The sequence below is a fragment of the Hippocampus guttulatus genome, chromosome 5 (genome assembly GCF_054856545.1).
Source record: "Hippocampus guttulatus isolate MCC_2025c chromosome 5, RoL_Hgut_1.0, whole genome shotgun sequence".
NCBI lineage: Eukaryota > Metazoa > Chordata > Actinopteri > Syngnathiformes > Syngnathidae > Hippocampus > Hippocampus guttulatus.
The window spans coordinates 8,140,838-8,163,635 of NC_141265.1; the positions used below are offsets into that span (position 1 = coordinate 8,140,838).

The 22,798-nt window shown below is 42.6% G+C and overlaps 2 protein-coding genes across 2 annotated transcripts; one reads left to right on the forward strand and one right to left on the reverse strand.

Moving 5' to 3' along the window:
- Positions 1–731: 731 nt before the first annotated feature.
- Positions 732–13,999, reverse strand: lrrc75ba (leucine rich repeat containing 75Ba). The gene is made up of 4 exons (XM_086112005.1): positions 13,354–13,999; positions 8,340–8,468; positions 6,440–6,552; positions 732–2,924 (listed from the first exon to the last, which is right to left on the reverse strand). The coding sequence occupies exons 1-4, from the start codon at positions 13,636–13,638 to the stop codon at positions 2,321–2,323; spliced, it is 1,131 nt and encodes a 376-aa protein (XP_085968131.1). The 5' UTR covers positions 13,639–13,999; the 3' UTR covers positions 732–2,320.
- Positions 14,000–16,716: 2,717 nt separating this feature from the next.
- On the forward strand, positions 16,717–22,110 carry ggt1a (gamma-glutamyltransferase 1a). The gene is made up of 12 exons (XM_086112006.1): positions 16,717–16,883; positions 16,968–17,098; positions 17,181–17,270; positions 18,044–18,236; positions 18,509–18,669; positions 18,768–18,917; positions 19,284–19,420; positions 19,749–19,936; positions 20,410–20,537; positions 20,718–20,830; positions 20,905–21,018; positions 21,277–22,110. Exons 1-12 carry the CDS (start codon positions 16,717–16,719, stop codon positions 21,421–21,423), a joined length of 1,719 nt encoding a protein of 572 aa, XP_085968132.1. The 3' UTR covers positions 21,424–22,110.
- Positions 22,111–22,798: the final 688 nt, after the last annotated feature.

Sequence of the window (22,798 nt, forward strand, 5' to 3'; positions counted from 1 at the left end):
AGGATTTTCAAATACACTTTTTTTTTGTTTATAAATAATAATAAGCACATTTCTGGTAATATAAAGTTTCTGTCAGCCAAATGGTTTGCATTACATCGGGATACCCCGGTGAACGTGGCCAACTATCAAACTATGCGTTATGGTCACACGTCTCCAATATGTGGCGAGGTCAAACTTAAAAATAAAAGCCTAACAGGTAAAATGGCACTTAACATCAATGCCTTGCTAGGCTTTTATGTTGACTTTGGACCTTGCAGCAATTGTTGTGGCAACTAGCTCTGGCTTGACTTTTAACTTTTCAAGTGGATGCTGGCCAGTCTTGCTGACAGCTTCAATATGCTTGGTTTGCAAGTGAATTTGGTGCATGCTTTAATATTTTCAGTGCGTACGCCTACCCCTAAGCAATATGCGCAATCCTGGTAAGAGCCAGCAGTTTTTGGGGATTATTCTTGTCGCTGTGCCACATTTACTTCAGGGCTTGTGTGAATATGCTGTGCTCTTTGTGACTTTATCAGGGGGCTCCCGATGCAAATGACACATTAGCATCTCTGAGAACAGGAACAAGAGTTTTCCTTTCCAGGATCATGCATCGAATGATGCATGATTCAGTTACTGGCTGAAAAACATGTTTTGATACAGCCGCCCTATCTAGAGCAGTCCTCAATAATCACCGGCCCATTTTCAGAATCCCCGTCAATAAATCCTCTGAGCTAAAACCGGACATCAATGACTAAGTTTGGATCAATTCATTTATTGGTAGTGTTTGGCTTTGGAAAATACAAACTACAACAAGTCATTTGCAAACATGAAAAGAGACGTTACAGACGAACTGGACAGTGTTTGCCCATACTCAAGACTAAACAAACATAAAATGGGCCTACTTTCAATATAATCACAAATGACATTATTTGAGAATGTAATACACTTTGCCAAGTCCACTTAAGTTTTCTGTCGAATTGTTTCATTTTACACAAGAAGGCCACTGTGCTCAATTTGATGACATTGGAGCCATATAGTCACAGAATAGGACGAGACACCAATCCACAAATAATTACAAGACTTACTCGACATTTCAGTGAGACAAACATACGTCTATTGCACATTTAGACATTTTGTGAATACGTATGCCAATGGAGCAGCATTTTTTTTTTCTGGAACTTACTAACAATCTTGAGCCATTTGGATCAGCGTTGTGAAGATGACAGCTTCTGCATTGTAAATTTCTATTTCAAACACTTAGCCACAGAGACTGCTATATGAGGAAATACAAACAGAAAAGTGCATTGAAGTGCCCTGCTCGGTTTTGGTCTGCCTGACTACATGCTACTGCAAAGGACATGACACTGAAAGTCCGTCTAATCACGAGATAAGTCATGGCATTGTATGAATAGAAATAAATAAAGGTGAAGAAGAAGTTTAATTGAAAAAGTGCTGACTACATTACGGAGGTTAAGTATTTAAGCAAGTACATAAACTAGTAACAGCTACCATTGTGTATTCCTGCTGGTCATCTCCGATTGCTTTGCTGATGAAAAGTGCAAAAAAAACATCCAACCCCCCCAAAAGAAAAAACAAACAAACAAACAAAAAAGACAACAGTGAGTGGTAATACAACAGAACCATGTTTTGTCTCCTCGTTTACATATGCGCAAGGGCAGCATGGGTATTCACAAGTAGACATTAGGAAAGTTGGGGAAAAGTCTTGACCTAGCAGTTTTGCCAGAGTCACGTGACAGGTCGTCGGCTGCGTAGTCTGTTGAACTTGTGTCATAGCTTTTGTTGAGAGATTAACAGAGAACACACAATGCGGAGCGAGGCTCTGCCTGCCAGAGATTGTCTCAGTCCTGGTCGAGAACTCTGGTGGGGATCCACTGGTTTCAAACGGACTTGCCTTCCACTGGAAAAATACTGCCAACATGCTGCTCCTCCAGCCAGACAACTGACGGAAATCTGCTCTGAATTGGCTTCTTTGCTGCTACAATCAGACAGATACACAATAAAGGGGAGCGAGAGGGCGAGAGAGAGAGATTTTTCTCCAATGAATCCGGTCTTCCACTTCTTGTTCCCAACGGCACCATCCACCAACACGGTAAGTCCACCGCAACGACTCTCACTCCACCGTCAGCTAGCGCAGGTTTCATTCAGAGACGTCTTGGTATTACGAGATGTCTGGTTGAGTGTTACACAATGTGGTCTCCCTCGTGCCTCAAAGGGTGATTGGGCTGGAAAGTGTGAGGTTGTTCAAGCTAGGGAAGTTAACAGGTTGCTGCGTGATAACATTTCGGCCGCAGTTGAAAGGGCCTCCGAGAGGAACAGCTGATCACCTCTCACAGTAGTGAAGGGTGAAGTCTTTGGAGAGTTGCTTCTCACCTAATCCCCACGGCTCCAGCTCAAATTTGTTCCCCATGTCATCTGTGTCCTCCTCTGCATCTTCCTCTTCCTCTTCTTCGTCATAGTGGCTGGCTTCCTCGATGGAAGTCTCCAGCCGGTAGGAGTAGGGTTGACCCTCCGTGTACTCGTAGATGGTGGGTAGACTGCTCTTCAGGCTACAGCGCCGGCGCAAAGCTACCAGCAACGGCTGAGGCATGGTGAAAATATCAACATTGTTGCCAAGGTCGATCCAGGCCAGGCTGGAGAACTTCTTGGGGTCTTTTAGCATCTCAGTCAGGTCCTTGAGTATAGTCAGGGTGAGACGGTTCCCGTTGAGGGCAAGGGTGTTGAGTTTGGGTAGCGAGGCGAGAAGAGGAAGAAGCAGCTTCAGGTTTTCATCTTGGAGCTCGGTAAAGCTGATATCCACAGCCACCACGCTGTCTCTGTTGTTCTGGAGGTAGAAAGCCACTTGACGGACATCTCGAGTGGACAGAGGAATGCCTGACAAGTCCACGGTGTCATTGGACAGTTTCTTCTGGAGGGTTGTCTTGAGACTGTATGATGAAAGGAACGGGAAGAACACGATTAATGTAAAGACCTATTCAAGTTTAAAAAGCTGGTTTATAAAGGTTGTTAGTTGGGCCACTGATCTGGAAACATGGGCCTGGCTTCATGCTGTGTTTCCTGTGTTGTGTAACAGAGGGGGTGAATGGATAGACTTGGGGCGAAAGGCTGACTAAGACAGCGGCATGGCCACTGACTAAACAGAGGAGCCAAAACATCCGCGCCAGCCAAGAGCGCAGTGATCTTTCAAACACAGAGATGTAAAACGCAGCTAAAGCCCCAATCCCACTGAGCGGCAAACAATTGTGAAGTGTTTTGGAAGGCAGCCGATGTAGCGTTCTCATCAGGGTTCGTTCAAGAATGCAAATCTTCACCAAAATGGTCGTCAGACGTTCGCCTGTACTTTTCTTGTCGAAGAGAATTCATGCTCCAAAAAATTTCCTTGCAACAAGAAAAATCACTGAAAGTGTTGGCGAGCATTTGTAAACTTGAACGAGTTCTGATGATCTGACTGACGTGAACACACATTTTTGCTACCTTTGCAAACAGTCGCAATTGTTCAGCCCTCAGTGGGATAGGGGCTGAATGAAGGCTATAATGCACATGGACCGGTTCTGATATATGACACATTAATGATCTATCTGCTACGGTGCCCAACCACTGGCCCGCTGTTGCCCGCACAGAAATATCTCATTTTTAAAAAATGTCTATTTCATATACATGCATTCTATTGTATTTAGAGAAATGGCCACTTCCATCCGTAGCCTCTCAAAGGGTCTGTTACTTGTGAGCGGTTACTGGCGTCTCTTGTGGATGGATCCGTTTTAATTATAAAACTGGCAGGCATCTTCACCAATCGCCCTGTTGTCATACCTGTCACTTCTGATGCCTCATCGTGCTCCGTGGCCACAATGACAGGGAGTGCTTCGCAAATGTGCCCTTTGTGACTAACTCACGTTCAAAGAGTGTCAAAAAAAGATCAAATGTCACAAAAGTCATTGCAAGCCATCCAATTACGACACTGCAGGCTCTTCCAGTTGGTACTCTCAACCGTCTGGCCTGCACAGAAAAAAATCTTCACCACAGGCACGAGAGTCCTTCTGTCCGTTGCCTGGTGCAGGCCCTTCCTGCATGTGCAAATTGGGTTTGATAACGCAGCTACTGCAGCCCCACCCCCCACTACGTTGTCGCTGAGCTCAGCAAGCATGAAAAATGGATGTCGGCCTGTTGAAAAGCCCTTTTTATCCTTTCGGATTAATCTGCAGATAGACGTGTCACAAAGGTAATTTTGAGCATGGAAACATTTTTGAATGTTTTCACAGCAACATCACAATGCAATTATTTCATATGATCAAAACTTGGTTGAAAAAGTACCTATTGGTAGACTTGAAAAACTCAGCATCTCAAGGATAGGGAATAATCACTGAATTGAAGTAAAGTGAGATTAATGATGACATAATCGCTATCGGGGAATTGCGGATGCTCAGCAAACTGCCTGTTGATTTATTTAGCATCCAATTGATAATCCGGCTTTCAATTAAATGTGTGTTGCCTAGTAAAAGAAATCTCTTAGGCAAAACCAAAGTCTTATAACCATATGAGGATCGACAGTCAGGAATAATTTAACGCATGGCAACACTGGATTTGTTGATTATCAATCACATGACTTGTTATGGCAATTATAATAAAAATACAGTGGACCTCTGAGGTCCAATACATTTCATCCAATTAAATTGGATTTATCCATCTATCCATTTTCTGATCCACTTAATCCCCACAAGGGCAGCTGAGGCTATCCCAGCCATCTTTGGGCAGTAGGCGGGGGACACCCCGAACAACCATCCACGCTCACACCCACACCTACGGACAATTTAAAGTGTCCAGTCAGCCCGCCATGCATGTTTTTGGAATGTGGGAGGAAACAGGAGTACCCGGAGAAAACCCACGCTGGGCCGGGGAGAACATGCAAACTCCACACAGGGAGGCCGGAGCTGCAATTGAACCCGGTACCTCTGCACTGTGAGGTCAACGCGCAAACCACTGGATCACCGGGCCGCCCCAAGTTGGATTTAGATTTAGAAAAGAAGAAACTGCTCTTCATATTCAAAACAATATAATCATAAAACACTTCAAAAACACACTCTCAAATCTAAGGGCCAAGCTCAAATCCTAAAGAACTGTAAAATCGAGCAAACTACAGTACCGTACCTTTGCTTTCATAACAAGTGACAAAGTCTCCGGTTCGAGCCCTTGGTGTTTACTGAACTGATGTCTCGCGTCAGTTCATGCATGACTGTTTTGTTGTGACCCTTAGGGGCAGTCATTTGGTCGCCTTACTGTATCCATGCAGCTAAGAGGCGAGAATCTATTTTTATACGGCATTCAACATTTTCAGAAACACGAGATGGCAATCTAGTCTGGAGGGATCTTTTCCGACCAGAGCTGAGATTTCTTCCATATCATAAATGTAGAGGAAACCCATCCTGACAGTCCATATTAATACAATTATGAAGCATGAGACTTTTTTTTTCTTTTGGCTTTGGCGCAGTATGAGGCGTCTGTTACGATGCAATTTAGATGGCTTGTAATAAGGAATGGACAGCATTGATAAGAAAATAAAAAAAATGAAAGAGAACATACCACCTTGAGGGTAAGCCACGTTGAATGAATTTGAAGATAGTGGCTTTAGCAATTGCTGAGTAAAAGATCCCACATTTGTCCCCCAACATGAAATTACCATAACTGGAGCATGCCTCCACAGCCTGTGTGCTGATCACTGCTTCCATCAAACTCAATTGCCAAGTTCTTTTGATAAATATAAGAGAAAAATCTGAAAAGAATAAAATCAAGACTCATGTGTCGCCATGACCTTTTGACCTTGCTCAGCATCTTCCTATCCACCTGCACTCTGGCACACATCAATCTAGTTTGGGAACCAGTTAAGAACGTGGAGTCATACATCGTCACGTGGCCGAGGTAGTCGCCGCCTTCTGGGTGGGCGACCAAGAGAGGATAAAGAAAGGGAACGATTTCGGGTGGATTAAAACTTCTTCTGCATGTTGCAGAAAAGGCTCCATGGCTGTGTCTCAATCTTCCTGGCATTTATTTAAATGGTTTGGCTCAGAATATGCAGTGTTCTGACACTTACTGTTCGTTGAATACAGCGAGAATTAACAACAGAAAGTGCATTTTCTATTTTCATGATTTGCACTCTTCAAGTACGAGTTGTTTTTTTCCCACCCCATCAGACAGGTGGAATTTCTTTTGCAATGCCACTTGTGAAGAAAGCTCGAGAGACTGCGACGGAGCGGGGAGAAGCCAGCGGCAATGGACAAGCAATGCACGTAATCAAGCACTTAAAAGGAAAAGATGATTGACAGCTTTGGTTACCGTGGCTTCCCCATCAGGGGGGCCCGTGGCCAGCTCTGTCCTAATTCGATGTCAGCGACTGAGATGGAAATCTCTTCAGCTCGACATGGACTGATGTCTGGACACAAGAGCTTACCATGCCTGGGATTTCCGTCTGGACATGCTCTGTCTCAGCCACTTTGAATGCGGTGTCAGGTGGTAGATCAGCTGTCTGCAAATTTTATCTGACGACTTTATGGTGTCTGAATCCTGTGGACCAAAGTAGAAGAAATCTTACATCAATTAAAAAAAAGGATTTGTACTGTAATTGCGGCAATCTCCATTTAGCCAATAGACCCAATTTGCGGCACTTAACAGCTCACTATTTTTACTCAGTAAGTCTTATCTGCAAAACATTTTTTGTTCATGATAACTTTGCAGTTATAACTCAGACCGGACCATTCAGCCATGATATGATAACAACTAAAATTTCAACTAATGAGCCAGTAAAATGCACTACCTTGAAGCTGCAATTTAAACAAATGCATCAGTGAACCTTCAGTAGCCTATTTAAACTACCGTATTGTTGTGCTCCCCTCTTTCAGTGACAATACTGTAGGTGGAAAGCAACTTCATATCCCAACTGGCCTAAACTTTACATTGTTTTAAAGCTTCTTGTCTTTCTTTTGCAAAACAGGTCTCCGCCAATACTGAAGGAATGCCCAGCTCTGTTTATTTACTTTACTTTGTAGTTGTCCAGTTCAACTCAACTCAACTGTATTTATAGAGCACTTTAAAACAGCTCAAATTTAAAACAGTTCAAATATTATGCTACATGCTGAATAGCATAGGTGGCTCTGTCCCAAGCAGAATTATGAAGTTTTTCACTGCCCCCAAAAATAAATACGTAAATAAATAAATTAAAACATAAGAATAATCATGAATTGTACCCACTCGACTGTACCAGATCGAAGGTCTGCCTTTGTACTATTGGTCAATTTTGCATTTCACATGGTTGTCAATTGCATTTTAGACAGCGATTATTTTGTCTCTCTCTCTCAATGGTACATTTCGACTCCAAGAACGACTATTTTCTTATAATCCTTATAAGCAGATAACACATGTAATTGTGTCTTGTTATTGCACCGGGATAACGACTTCGGTTGGATCTATTTACAGTATCTGACGACCCGTCTCGTGTCTAGGTCTGAACAATGGGAAACTCATTTGGGAGTCCATAAAATAGCTCTTGAATGATAATAGGATTTTGCTCATTGTCAGAGCGTGCACAGGGAGTATTCTGATGTAGTTTTTTTTTTTTCTTGGCGCACTGAACAGAGATTAGAAATACACTCCGAGTGCATTGTGCCACTCCAACGGTTCGTACTGTAAATTCAAAGCAGCGTTGGAATGTGCGGTTTGATTATTCAGAGTGCCACAAAATCGGATTGAAGGAGTGTGCTCTGGCTGTTTGGACTGGGAACGTGCAGCGGCCAGAGATTGAGGCAAGACTGTGCAAACAAGACGCAAGGATTATGGGCTGAGGGAGGATTCATTCATTCACCAGTCGTGTATTGTGAATACAATTCATGTTGGCAAGTTTTTCTGAAGTTGGTGGCTGTTCAGCAGCGTTACTGAGTCATTGTAGCTAATTTGTACAGATGCATTTGTTAACTCGTAGAAGAGGAATGCATTCTATCGATCATGTTAGGGCATCAAAGAAGCACATTCTCAAATCCGCCCATGCAGTGCAGTGAACAAACCCTTCAGCGACACAATGGACATATTTAAGTGGGATGAAGAGAAAGGCAGAGCAAGACGGAGAGATTGAGACAATCAGTATCAAATGAAGTGAAGTTATTATTTGTTGTAAATTGATCTACACTTTTTTGTGGTTCGTGAATGCTAATAAGGACACAATGATAGGCAGAGGTGATAAGCAAATATTTTTAGTCACGCCGGGGTTGGGGGACACAAAATGTTTACTTAATGGGAGGGTTCAAAAGAAAATTAAAAAGGAAAAAAAACCTTTACAGGGGGGCGGGGAATGAACTGACCTTCTTAGGATTCTGCATCTCTCGGGCCAAGCTCAGCAGCAGCTCGTGTGAAATTGGATCCACCAGATTGAGGAAGGCAGCGTTCTTGTATAAAATGTCGTTGAGTGAGGTCCCTTCCAGTCCAAGATCCTAAAAGAAAACAGAAAAACAATCAATGACATCACAGTCACAAAGATGGTGAAGTACACACCAAATAAGAATCCTGAAGTTTGTCAACTTTTAATCAAATAGTGCACACATTTAACTCATTTAGTACCAGCCAATTCTGGACCCAGTCGGAAAAGACGTTTAAAAACGTCTTTGGGAGTGAATGAGTTAAGTTTGGAGCTATTAAATTTATTCACACTCCTCTAAAAACTAAAGTTATGCCCTCACCCAAAAAGGACGAGAGAGCCATTCATCAGGAACCCGTACTTTCAGTCAGGGGAGGACATTTCGTCATTTACCGCATTTCCACAATTGGTCACCCCGATGTGATCAATAACGTTAGAACACGACCGACAGCACCAGCAATGGAACCGTGGTGAGAAGCAGACCACCTGCTGTTCCTTAATGGCCTTGGCAACAACAAACCATCAGAATTGATGCAAAGGATGTTTGCTGGTGGCCTGCGGTGCTCAGCGAAGCATCCTGCCGGCTCAGCTGGTAGACACTATTGCGGGTGGACACGGCCCCCGGATGGATGCTGCTATTGGCACGCCCAGTTTGTGGGTGTGTGTTTTGGTGTCAGCCATTTCAGCTGGGACTTGGTTACAGCCTCTGAATTTCAGCTGCTGCGGGGAGAGGACTTTCTCTGCGCATTTTATCTGCTTGCGGGTGGTAGGAGCTGCTGCCTTATCAATGGATCTCTTTTGCCACGTACGCCTGCATGCTTGGAGGGGCTGGCGTGCTCTGCTTGTCAAACGTGCTCAGGACTTCAACTCAGTGAAGCTTACTATTGCCAAGGAGGATTTCTCAACGCCTCGGCGTTGTGCCCCCCTCGTAGAGCCTGTAGGTCTCCCCTCTGATGCCGTTTGTATTAGATCTGACGTTGTGCAGGCGAATGAAAAGTCGATCAAAAACTAATTGGAAGTGTAAATGCAAGGCAAGATTTCAAGAGCGCAAAAAGAAAGGCAACAGTCAGGAGTGATACAGCCGTGCAAATCTCCTCATCAACAAGTCCACAACTACTGTCCTAATGAGGCAAACTACAATGACAAGCACTTGAGCAGAGCATGCAACTTTAATATGCAGTAAACCTTGGAGACCGATACACGACTGCACACACATTTGTTTATTTTCTTTTTTTTTTTCCACACAGCACAATAGAAAGTTTGAGTGGGAGGCTGGCAGCTCCACATTACTGGCTCTCCTTTTAATAGGGCAACAGTGGAGTGACAGAACCAGAGTAGGGTTTACAGATTTTTAAAATTCCACGTACAAGTCCAACTTTAAACCAAGAATCTTTTTAGCATCTGCACAAAAAAGAATTTACATGAATTAGAATACAGTATTGAATATATAGCAAACACCTCATTACGCCCAATTCTACTGGCGCAATGTCTATCAAAATACCATCAGAGAAAACACCCCAGCAATTAGACGACGCTTTGTGCTAGACTTGCTCTGAGCACGAAAACAGGACACCTAATATCTACAATATACCGGGCCTTCAAAGCCTTCTGCTTGCTCAAACACTACCTGAAGCACCTACCTATTTATTTCACTGTCTTCATTTCATAGCGTGTCTTAGCTGCGCAGCATTTTTTTTTTTTTTTTGGTGCAATCAGATTTCAGGTTTGATATGTTGCCCTGCACATATTAATTTGTCCAGTGCCTTCTGGACATCGATTGCAGGTATTGGCGACACGCACACGATTGTAATCGCTTGTTATTCTGTAATCAGATTGTAGATTCACTTTGGAAATGCAATCACAGGCTTTGTGACGAATGAGTTTCTCTTGACTACTCATTGATTCAGCTACTATCACTTCTGATTGGGTCAGCTCAACCGTCCACCAAAGCTTGTTTTACGATGGACGAAGAAATTAGACCATTATTAAAAATTCACTTTCAAGTAACGGTGGACTTTATGAGGCTACTTCAACCAATGGCAGGTGAGAATGCTTGGAAGGTGGACTAGACAGACAATCATCCATGAATCTGTTGTTTTTAGTAATACGCACTGCAGTGTTAACGTAGTCATTTCTATAGCCCTTTTTTGTATTTTGTGAGATGATGACATTATTAAGAGATGGACTTAGTCGCATAATACGCTTTGAAGGCCCAGGTCCAAAACTCACGGCCCACCACTGATAAGACACTCAGAGCTAATAACTACCTGTAACCAGTTTTTAGTGTAAATCAATAGTTAGCTACCCAACATTATGAAATACAAGAAATGAGGACTGTGAAATGAAAGATTTACATGGGAGATGCTAAATGTGCCAAACAGTTAATTGGGTTATATTTGCAAAGTAATGAGACAATTCTTTTTTTTTGGCTTTCCATCTACATACAGTATACTTTGCTATATATGTTTATCATTCTTATAGCTGCTGGATAGATGTTCTGAAACCCTACATCATGTAATAATAATAATAATAATAATAGATTTTATTTATAAGCGCCTTTCAAGACACCCAAGGACACTTTACAATAACAAAAAACACAAAACAATACGGGTTGAGCAGCGTAAACACGTTTCTAAAAATAAATACTGCAGTCGAAGTCAGCTAAGCTCTACGAAGGCAGAGATAAGAGATGCTTCTGATCACGCCTCCGTTGATGAATGTCTGATGAATGCAGTTAAATTCAATTTCTAGTGATGACTGAAAAAGGAATGTGTTACGAGGATCTTGTGATTTGAATTCCGATGCGTCTTGATATATTCTTATAATTTATGGTGATATTGTTTACTATCCACATACAGGTGTTTGGATAACTTAAAAACATACCACCGGGGGTGCGCTTAACATAAGTAAAAGTGATTTTTCATCAGAAGTGCAAGTGCGGATAAAACTCATTGGTTGCCATCAAAGACTGCACTCGATCGGAGGTTTAATGGGAGCCATTTTATAGCTATTTTAAACATATCTCAGATGAACTACTGTATATGGCCGGAATCCCGGTTGACTACCGGCCAAATTGGCCAGCAAAAGGGGGGAATAGTAATGCAACCTCCGGCAACAAGGATGGGAACTTTTCCAAGATGAACTCTAAACTCCTTGGGCTCTATTTTCGTAGACAGCGACAGCTCGGGTGTAAAAACTGACCTATTTTAATTTTTGTGGTTGGGAATTTAGCAGAACACGTTGGCGGTTCAGATAAATGGCATTTTCTTTTACACGCCCCTGGCACATCTGCCAACTTGGTATCTGAAAGTAGAATAAACTTTAGACCAGCTTGCACATTATTCTTATTCTTATTATCCTAATCTTTATATTGTTTTTTTAAACCATTACCTGAGCCCTGAGCAACTGTGATCTCATTTTCAGTTGACAGAAAATGGCAAAAATAACCACTTCCTGAGATGGATAAAAACGGTTGAATTTTTCTGCTCAATTCATATTCCTCGAATGATTATTTCTGTTGATATGATATCAAAAGAAATGTGTCAAAACCCGTATTATAAGTGCAAGCAAAACAATAAAAATTGGAGGAAAAAAATAATTTAATTTCCTTTCGGAATACTGTATGGAAAGCACCATTTTCATTCGAATTTACAATTGCATCACTTGATCCTAGTGAAGCTTATTTTGGGTTAATGCTGAGTGAAGCAAACGCACAAATATACAGAACATGATCCACTCAGCAGTCACGCGCCATTCTGCTCAAAATGAAAAATAAGACAATGGCTACCACAGTTTTAACGGTGCTACGGCATGTTGAAAGCATCCAGTGCCGAAACAAGGTATATGTTCATGTGTCTTACTTTGAGCGACATGCACAAAGGATCATACTTGTTGAGGAATAGGATAAGGACCATCAACAATTACAATGATTTCATGTCGCTACATCACTACAGACAGCAGTAGAAAAGGGCAGCGACAGCTCCGTATTTCCTCGTCAATGACCTTCTTTGCAAAAGCACAGGTCATTATGGAGCGCATGTAGAATCTGTCGAAAAAGCCCAACCAGAGTAGATCTCTCGAAAGTGGAAGAAACGAGGACAAAAGACGAGAGGGCAGGGGAGATATGATGTTGGGAGGAAAACCCTGCCCTCATTTCAAGATGAGTGTCTGGTCAGAGGCCATGATGCGCTTCTTAATTTGGAGGGCGAGTTTTCCTTTCTAAAATCAACACTTTTGACGATGAGCGAAAGTGACCGCTGTGGTGAGTCACATGCTGTGCCTTCACTTTGACCATGTGTCTACGCCACACTTTGTCAGTGGCCTACTTTCGATAACAATAAACAAACACATCAGGAGGTGGCTACGTGTGCACATTGCATCGTCAAAGGATGAAGTTGGGAGGTGATGCTGGTTTCATCTAGGAGGCTTTCACATTTTTCACCTCAAATTAGATGTTTGTTTCCACACAGAAATCCCCAACCGCACACAAACATATATACCTAGCATTGCCATTATACCAAAATCCATCCATCCTTGTTCTACAGCACTTGTCCTGGGTGATCTTGAAAAACAACAATTCACACGTGGGAAATGTAAAATCTTCCATTAATGACACAAATTAATGACAACAGCAGACATTAATTGATAGAACACACATATACTGTGCTGCCCTAATTCACTTCCACAAAATAAAATAAAAAACATTCTTAGTGGTCATTTAAGCATGTGACTAATTCGGAGCATGTAGTCCGGTTGCAATAATAATAATAATATTAATTTACGGTCATAACAGCAATGCTGCAAGAACGCTTATAAAAGGCTTGCCACGGCCCTCTATCTACACGGACAAGTCTGGTGGCAATCTGTTGCTTTTGGATTGCATCAGTAACATCAGAGGCCCGAGATGGGACAGCAGCGGGCTGACACGTCTCATCAAGTCTCCCGTGTGTGTTTCACCTCACCTTCCTCAGTAATCTGAGCACGTCGGTCGCCTGCTCCATCCTGCGATCTCGAAGCAGCTTCTGGATCTCCCTGATCCACGCCACCCGTCTCATGTAGGGGCTGTGGTTGGTCCGACGCAGCATCCCTGGCAGTTTGTCCGTCTTCATCATCAGGGCGAACAGGAAGTCACCGCCTGCACGGCCGCTTCGACTGTCGCCTTCCGCCGCGACATCGGGGAGCCCGCGTCTCTTTTTGGAGAAATTCTCATTGTCCAAGCTGTTCTGTCTGCTCAATTTGGAGCCCATGCCGATACGTGGCGCAGATGCAGGCTGCCTTGTTGTTGTTGTTCCAAGTCAGACAGGATTAGCAGCAGCGCTGACCCATGATCAGCCTCCTTTTCTTTTTTTTTTTTTTTACACGGCGTCGTGCTGTCTGCCTCTGCAGCCGGTCACCATTAAAGCCCCCCGATGTCCGCCACAACGACACTTTCTCCTCCTCACTGTCAATCAACGTTGATTTGCTCTTAATTTATACTCTGACGCGTCCCTCCTTTCTGGGGGGCTCAGGCGATGACGGCGATGAGGACACAATGCTCGGAAAGCTTTGTCACGAAGTGTTTGTACGCCGCTGTTTAGGTTTGAGCAGCGTGGAACGTCTGACCAATCGCAGCGTGCCCCTCCTACTTGGATACTGCCCCTCCCATCCCCTCACCCCCTCCCACCCCCGCGTCCCCTCCCAACCCACAAGCAGACACGGTAAAGTGCACTTGAAAGCGTAAAAGAATGAAAGTCATCGAATGAATTGCGTTCCGGACAATCCCATTAAAGTCCAAATTAAAATGACAAAATTGACATTATGTGTTTTTTCAGAGGACAGCGACGATGCAAACAAAACAGTATGTCATGGAAAAGAATGAAATTAAACCATCTTCAGGCTTAACCTTTGACAGTGGCGTGTTCACAAAAAGGCAAATGAGAATTGCGGTCTTGCGTAACAAAGATGTAGAATTGTACTCTTCTGCTGTGAATGGTCTTTGGTATTTCTGCGGCAGACTTTGAACCTGGGAGATTCAGAACAGCAACACTGTGATTAGATTTAGATTCAATCAAAGCAGCAACAGCAGGAGCCGCGGCAGCCACATTATTAGTCTTCCCCAGCCTCAGCATGAGAGCCAAACGGAATATATGAGGTAACCCACAAGGGAACATGCTGTTGAGAAGCTTGCATCACCAATATTGGCAGGGCTGAAGCTTGCAGTCTAACGTATATTAATTGGTGTGAGACGATAGCAGAATAAGCGAAATAGACTATGATATTGCTACCATGCCATTGCTGGCTAAGGAAATAACACAAATCAAAGTTTGATCTGGCAACACATCTCATATATGAGTTCCAAACATTAACATCAGTATTAGTTCAATTTAAAAGTTAAAATGGCTTACCTTAAATATGACCTGAAATATGTACATAGTTCCAACAAATGGAAGATGCATTCAAACAAAATCAGACAAATGAACTTCCTCACGAGTCAGACTGTTTATCCAGATAGCAATTCTGTCATACATAACCCAATTTGCCCGAAGTGCATCTGTCATTGTCCCATTCTTGGCATGTAATGTGACCAACTCACCCCACGATGATGGAGACATCTTGCCCCAAACTACAATGTTTGCTAATACCAGCTCAAATTTAAATTTAGTTTCAAACAGAACAATGACTGACGCCTGAAAAGATGCCAGGATCTAACGATGCATTCAGATTTTGGGCAGAAGAGGATCTGTAGTTGCAGCACGTTGGCTGACTGGTTACCACGCCTGGATTTCAGCTCTGTGTTCAACACCATCATCCCGGAACTCCTCACCCCCAAACCTCTCCACCTCGGTGTGTCCCCTACGATCTGCCAGTGGATCCTCAGCTTCCTGATGGGACGGACACAACAGGTGAGACTGGGAGCAACAACATCATCACTACGCACCACCAGCACTGGAGCCCCACAGGGAGGTGTCCTCTCTCCACTGCTCTTCTCTCTCTACACAAACGATTGCACCTCAACAGATCCAGCTGTCAAACTCATAAAGTTCGCAGACGACACCACGGTCATCGGTCTCATCAAAGACGGCGACGAGTCTGCATACCGCCAACAAGTGGAGCAGCTGGAGCTCTGGTGCAGCCGACACAACCTCGGGCTGAACACGCTCAAGACTGTAGAGATGATCGTGGACTTCAGGAAACATTCTTCTCCACAGTTGCCCCTCACACTATCCAACTGCCCTGTGTCAACCGTCGAGACCTTCAAGTTCCTGGGAATCACAGTCTCCCAGGACATGAAGTGGGAAGTCAACACCATCTCCATCCTGAAAAGGGCCCGGCAGCGGATGTACTTCCTGAGGCTGCTGAGGAAGCATGGCCTGCCACAGGAGGTGCTACGACAGTTCTACACGGCAGTCATCGAATCAATCCTGTGTTCTTCCATCACGGTTTGGTTTGGGGCCGCCACAAAAAAAGGACAAAATCCGACTTCAACGGACAGTTAGGACGGCGGAAAAAATCATTGGCACCGCCCTACCCACTCTTGAGGACTTGCACATTGCAAGAATCAAGACAAGGGCACGGAAAATCCTCCTGGATCCCCCGCACCCTGCCCACCACCTTTTCCAGCTACTCCCCTCAGGCAGACGCTACAGATCCATGCGCACCAAATCCAGTAGACACTTAAACAGCTTCTTCCCTCTAGCCATTAACTCCTTAAACAGTCACTGACGTAGTCACTCTTCTTGTACTACAAATACTACTACTGATTACTCTAAAATGGTTCAATGATTTTGTTGTTTACAATGATACTAATGCAGCGTGTTATACCGGAGACAAATTCCTTGTGTGTTCTACATACTTGGCCAATAAAGATGATTCTGATTCTGATTCTGCATCACATTTCTAAAGTTCAAATGGTTTCGACCTACCTGCATGATAATTGTGTGTGCTTCCCACTCCTGCACGTGTTTTCTAAAAGTTCTCTGGCTGTGTTCATTGAAGACTCTCAATTGTCATTGGATGCTAACGGTTGTGTGTCTATATAAACCCTGCACTTGACCAGTGACCAGTCCAGAGTGTACCCTGCCTGTTGCCCAAAGTCACCTGGGATAGGCGACAACTTATCTGCAACCCGAATGAACATATATATCGAAAATGGATGGATATGTAGTCTACCACTAGCTTGAGAACGTACAGTGTCTATACAAATACAACAAATGACTAAATAAATGCTCTGCCATCACTGGACATACATCTGAGGAATTAATTAATAACAACTAACTTCTCTTGGCTTGTCTCAGTCATCAAACCTGGTCTGATAATGGTCTTTGTTGAATTCACGTGGCAGGAAAATGATTGCCAAACCTCTGATTGCTGGTCTGGTGGTCTTTTTGGTGGTTGTTGCTGGCCTGTTCCTCTTCATATGCATGGGGAAGAAAAACGTGACACCCGCTTCAGGCCACTTCTTCTTAAAGGCTGCTGTCGCTGCTGATGCTGGAAAGTGTTCAGAAGTGGGAAGGTAAGGAGGTGTTTGTTTACCAAATGTGCTATTTATAGTTTGCGCAAGTGCACACACACCTACGAACTTCTCTCATGTCCGTAGGGACATTTTGAAGAAAAACGGTTCAGCGGTAGATGCCTCTATTGGTGCCTTGCTGTGTGTTGGCCTTTTAAATGCACACAGCATGGGCATTGGAGGAGGGGTCTTCTTTGTCATCTACAATGCCTCTTCGGGTGGGTGTGCCTCATTATTTATCACATCTTAGGGAAGTTTATTGAGCAAAATTGACCACTGCTCACATTTTCTACTCAACAGGGGGAGTAGAAACCATTGATGCAAGGGAGACAGCACCCAAGAACGCCACTCAGGACATGTTCGGGAACAACTCACAACTTTCTCGTACAGGTACAATCGCGTACCAATTTGACTGTTGCTGCGTTTCCACAAGGCTGCGCAGTTCAGTTTCCCGTGATTTTGTTTGGCATAGCACTATTTGGGCATTCTTTCAGCAGGATGGATAGGGCGGATGCAAATGAACACATGCGCCTTGTGTGGCAGTGTCAAAAGTTATAGAGTAGGGGTGTCAAACCCATTTTTGTTGCGGGCCACTTTTGTGTTTCGTCTTCCCTCTGAGACAGTGAAACTGAATAAAGGTTTCATCATTAAATTTGTATAATTACTTGTACACAACAAATTGATGGATTACTAGTCAATTATTTGTTGTTTGTTCAATTATCGTTCAAGTGAGTGTAAAAAGTGGAATTATTTCTTGCAAAATCTCAACGTTATCGCACATGACAATTTGACACTTCGGTACAGATGTTAGCAAGGATCATTGAAGTTGACACACACGATTTGCTTTCGCGGCCACATAAAATGATGTGGTGGGCCAGAGCTGGCCCCCGGGCCTTGAGTTTGGCACCAACATTATAGCGGACGTAGAGGATATCCGATACTGTGTGTTCTTTCTTCCTGGCAATTGCTTGGGAAAAAGTGTGTTTTGAGTTATTTTATTTTGTATTGAGCAACACCCTTTAAGCAGCATTTTAATATGGCTAGCATAGTAATGATTTCATGGAATGGTGCTAAAATGTGATATAATAGTAGTTGTAAGTAGCAGGACAAACAAAGAACAGCCATATGATAAATAAAACACTACTAATGCTTGCACATGGCAGGTGGACTGTCCATAGCGATCCCCGGCGAGATTCGCGGCTATGAGATGGCACACAAGAGACATGGCAGGCTGCCATGGAGAGAGCTGTTTGAGCCAAGCATTGCCCTGGCCCGTGAAGGCTTTCCAATTGGGAAAGCCTTGGCTCACGCCATTTTAAAAAGCAAGGACTTCATTCAAGGAAACGCAAACCTTTGGTAAGGAGAAAATGTCACCAACCTAACTGGTGGCACACTGTCTTGCTTTATAACATTCCATAGAGAAGATTCGGTATAGCCTGTGATATATAATGTTGAGGAAAACATCTTTTGGTTGTGATTTTATATTCATTCAAGTCACTTTTCATCCATTTGCATGAACCAGCCAAAACAAGAAAGCACAAATCTTTTAGCTCATTAAAAAAAATCCACTTTGAGTTTTACTGAACTTTTTCGTACACAACACGTTTTCTTCTCCTCTCATCTTACAGTGAAGTGTTTTGTGATTCACAAAAAAACATTCTCAGGGAAAATGACATTGTAAGATTCCCAAAGCTGGCAGACACATACCAGAGAATATCAGAAGAAGGTCCTAACGTGTTCTATAATGGCTCAATGGCACAGAGACTCGTGGATGACATCCAGGCATCAGGTTTTGTTCATCTATTACAAATGCAAAAAAAAAAAAAAAAAAAAAGTGCTATAATCAACTGAAACTACAATCAACTGAAACCTCTATCAATGATTTAGGTGGGATTATCACCTTGGATGATTTATTGGAGTACCACCCAGTACTGAATGAAAATCCTCTGAAGACGAGTATTGGGGAATACACCATGTATGTCCCAGACGCCCCCTCCAGTGGCCCAGTGTTGGCACTCATTCTCAACATAGTGAACGGTGAGCAGCCCGGCCAAGCTTTTGTGTAGTCATGCGCAAGGGAGGATGTCAGCTTTCCTTAAGTGGGCGGTCGTTCCTTACAGAAACTCAAGATATTGCTCAAATCTGTGTTTGAATGATAATCCAATCCCTGTATGAAAACGTGTAATCCAAACAGTAATTGTACGACGTTTTCACCGATGACAAAGGAAGAACATGTTTCCGTTCATTCATTCGTTCCTGTTATTTGACTTGAGTGAACACTTTCATGACCCATCAATGCTATGGAAGCGTCTGAAATGGGTTTTTACCACATTGATAAAGAACCCATGAAAATGTGATTGTATTTATTCACTGCAGACTTTTGTCCCCGTGGATATTTTTCAGGGTACAACTTCACAAACGCAAGTGTTTCCACTGCTGAGATGAAGACCCTAACGTATCATCGCATCATAGAGGCTTTCCGTTTTGCCTACGCCAAGAGGAGCAGACTTGGGGACCCGCGTTTTCTCAATATCACCGATGTAAGCCTCCAAATGATCACAACCAACCAATCGCGGGGCACACCCCGACAAACAACCATTCACGCTCACAATCACACCTAGGGAGGCCGGATTCAAACCCCTGACCTCTCTACTGTGAAGCATATGTGTTAACCAGTTGACCAGCATGCTGCCCATGTCAAAATACAAACATAAAATATATATATATATATACACATATATATATATATTTTTTTTTTTTTACAACAAACCAAAGCATTGGTTTTGACTTAAGACAAAAACATCATCAAAAATATTCCTATTTTGTGTGCTCATAGTCTTTAACTGCAAACTGTTTGGCTCTTCTCAGCTCATCCGAAACATGACATCAACATTTTTTGCTGAAGGCATCAGGAAGAAAATTACAGACGATACCACTCATCCAGACATTTACTACGAGCCGGATTACTTTGTCCCAGACAGCCACGGAACAGCTCATCTGTCGGTGATAGCTGAAGATGGAAGCGCCGTGGCAGCCACCAGCACTATTAATCTATAGTAAGATTCTTATCTGCCTTGTCGGAATGAATCCCAACGTTCACTTCCATTTGACCTACATAGTCAATCTGAGTGTTTCTGTGGCCGTATTTGTAGACGAAGTTGCATTTTTCACACAAACGCCAAATTTTAAGTGAAACTGAATTTCTAATGATTTAACGAGTATCTCCAAACTATGGAAGTAAACACTGAGAAGTTATGACAGAGTTTAGGAGCTTCATCGTTTGGGGTCATTGTAACGAAGAGCACACTTTGGCACGTTCTAATCAACTCTAAATTTAGAGCATAGATATGCATTTATTGAGGACTAATATGAATAATTGTCATACTTTTGGTGAAAATGTGAAAACAATAAGTCCTTTCTAGCTAAAAGACACCCAACGCAACAATTTAAATAAATAAATTCAACTCGAAATTTGGCCGAGGTACAAATAATGTTGTTGCTTAATTCATATGCTTGTTTGTACATCCAGCTTTGGGTCCAAAGTCATGTCTCGATCAACTGGAATCATCTTCAATGATGAAATGGATGACTTCAGCTCTCCATACATAACCAACGGCTTTGGAATCCCTCCCTCGCCTAACAACTTCATCCAACCAGGTGGGACCCGTCCACTTTAGGTCATTATCATGGAGTGCGTGTGCTACTGTAGTCTGGTGTTTTGTAACGAAGGATTGATGGGGTTTATTTTTCACAATCACTGTGCTTTTATGCCTTATGTGTGCCTATGGGCATTTGTTACCTCTATTCACTCCAGGGCACCGTGTTCATCTGTTACAGGAAAGAGGCCTCTGTCTTCCATGTCTCCCACAATAATCTTCGATAAAGACGAAAGAGTCAAAATGGTTGTTGGAGCATCTGGAGGTACAAAAATTACCACAGCTACCGCTTTGGTAAGACCACTCCCCGTGTAGTCACATTGAGTCACGGTCTTTAAATTCCATGCTCCTTTTTGTCTTATGAACAGGTCATCTTGAACTCTTTGTTCTTTAAGTACAATTTAAGGAAAGCGGTGACCGAGCCGCGAGTGCACAATCAGCTCAATCCAAATATGACGGTAGTGGAGCAAGATTTTGAAAAGGTGAGGGAAGGTATCGAGATGCCAATATGGCACTTGGATTATTGTTCAAATCTTTCCCTAGTGTAATCATGAGAAATACATAGAAAGTGTTTTGGATGTAATCTACCATGGTTAACATGGCGTACACAGAAATAAGAATCATTCAAGATGCTTTGGCCGACAATGGCGCTGTTAATTGCAAAATAACAGCCGCCTAGAACCACTAGCTCACAAGCACACACATCGTAAGACTTGCCTGCGTATGTGTGATTATACTAGAGAATCCTAGAAGGCCTAATCTGGAAGAACCATGTCACAGAGCTGCAGAGCGATCCAGATTCTGTGGTTCAGGTGGTGATGCGACAGGGAGAGCATCTCTGTGCAGAATCGGACCCCAGGAAAGGAGGATACCCTGCTGGATACTAAATGTGGTTCCAGACTTCCTCAAAATTACACAAGGGATAATTTGGCTTGTGAGACAAACACTAAATATCCAGCATTGCTGCTTTTTGTTTTGAACTTTGTTCCGTGAAGTAAGAAGTTACATCTGTTCTGAAATGTCTCTTCTCAACACGCACTGATGTTATTCAGCACTTAATACAGACTGGTGATGTTTTCGATATTTGACCGCTGTTTGAGTAAAGCTGACTTGATTTGGACAGTATCAAAATCCATGTAAATGAGTTTTTGAAATCTGTATTTTTAAAATACACATCACAAATCCCAATAATGTAAAATACAGTGACACAATATGCTCCAAGTTGAAACGTGAAGAGTTGTGGTGAAATTAACTGACACTGAATCTTATTTCAAGTGTTTCAAAAACCGTTTTTAGCCATCGAATACTGCAAGTGGTGATAAGAAACCAGACTTGCAAGCAGCTGCTCTTCATAAAAGACACCTCAGATTGTTTTCCTGTTCAATGTCTGCCATTATCTTCCTTCTTATCTGTGATGTCATCCCGATTGTCTGAAGACAAATAACCATGTCGTTTCTTTACCACAAGCAGAAGCATTAAATTATCACTTTATAATCAATTGTACATGTATTGTAGAAAATAGCTGTTAAGTTTATGTTTTGTTAATTCTGAAAACATCTGTACAAACTGTATATTTTTCTAAACCATGCATTGTTTTTTATCAATGTTTGTGACCAGATTTGTCATTAAACGCTTCAAATACATGTTTTTCTAGATTGTGGACGCTAAATTAGTTTTTATATTTTGATTGGAAAATTCAGCAAGATGTGATTAAAAAAATTTTTTTTTAAAGCACATCTTAAAAGTTACAGACTGCTATGATGAAGCCACAGAATCAGTAGTTAGCAACTGGCCACCATCTTTGAGTTAGAAAAAAAAAAGAAGTAAATCATTGAACATTAGCAAAAGCATTTTGAGACATTTCAACCAGAGTGTTCCTGATGTTGGTGTTTCATAAGGGCCCGTATGGACCATTGTTGAAGATGTCCAGGTCAAAATGACCTGCATACATTATTTCGTAATGACATGACAATCCCAGAGACATTATCTGGAGGAAAAACAAAACAGCTGTCACAGTGTATGTTTGGGCCATCTGATTTATTGCCTGCAATTTCTTAAAGTCTCGTTGATCACCATCACAGAGCAAGACAGACTTCAGTTCACTTCAAAGCAGGAATCTTATCCATATCACCCATCCACAAAGTTTTACTGCAAATCAAAGCTCTGAACTAACAAATAATATTTCACCGTCCGTGAATGAGACCAACCACCAAAATATCAACCTGCCTCTTTCATTAGATTCCAAAGCAAAGACACTCTATT

Coding starts and splice junctions, on each gene's coding strand:
- lrrc75ba (XM_086112005.1), bottom strand. CDS start 13,638: ATGGGCTCCAAATTGAGCAGACAGAACAGCTTGGACAATGAGAATTTC. Junction 8,469..13,353: donor TGCTCAGATTACTGAGGAAG/GTGAGGTGAAAC, acceptor GTTTTCTTTTAG/GATCTTGGACTGGAAGGGAC. Junction 6,553..8,339: donor AGATGCAGAATCCTAAGAAG/GTCAGTTCATTC, acceptor TTTGGTCCACAG/GATTCAGACACCATAAAGTC.
- ggt1a (XM_086112006.1), top strand. CDS start 16,717: ATGATTGCCAAACCTCTGATTGCTGGTCTGGTGGTCTTTTTGGTGGTT. Junction 16,884..16,967: donor AAGTGTTCAGAAGTGGGAAG/GTAAGGAGGTGT, acceptor TCATGTCCGTAG/GGACATTTTGAAGAAAAACG. Junction 18,918..19,283: donor CATTCTCAACATAGTGAACG/GTGAGCAGCCCG, acceptor GATATTTTTCAG/GGTACAACTTCACAAACGCA.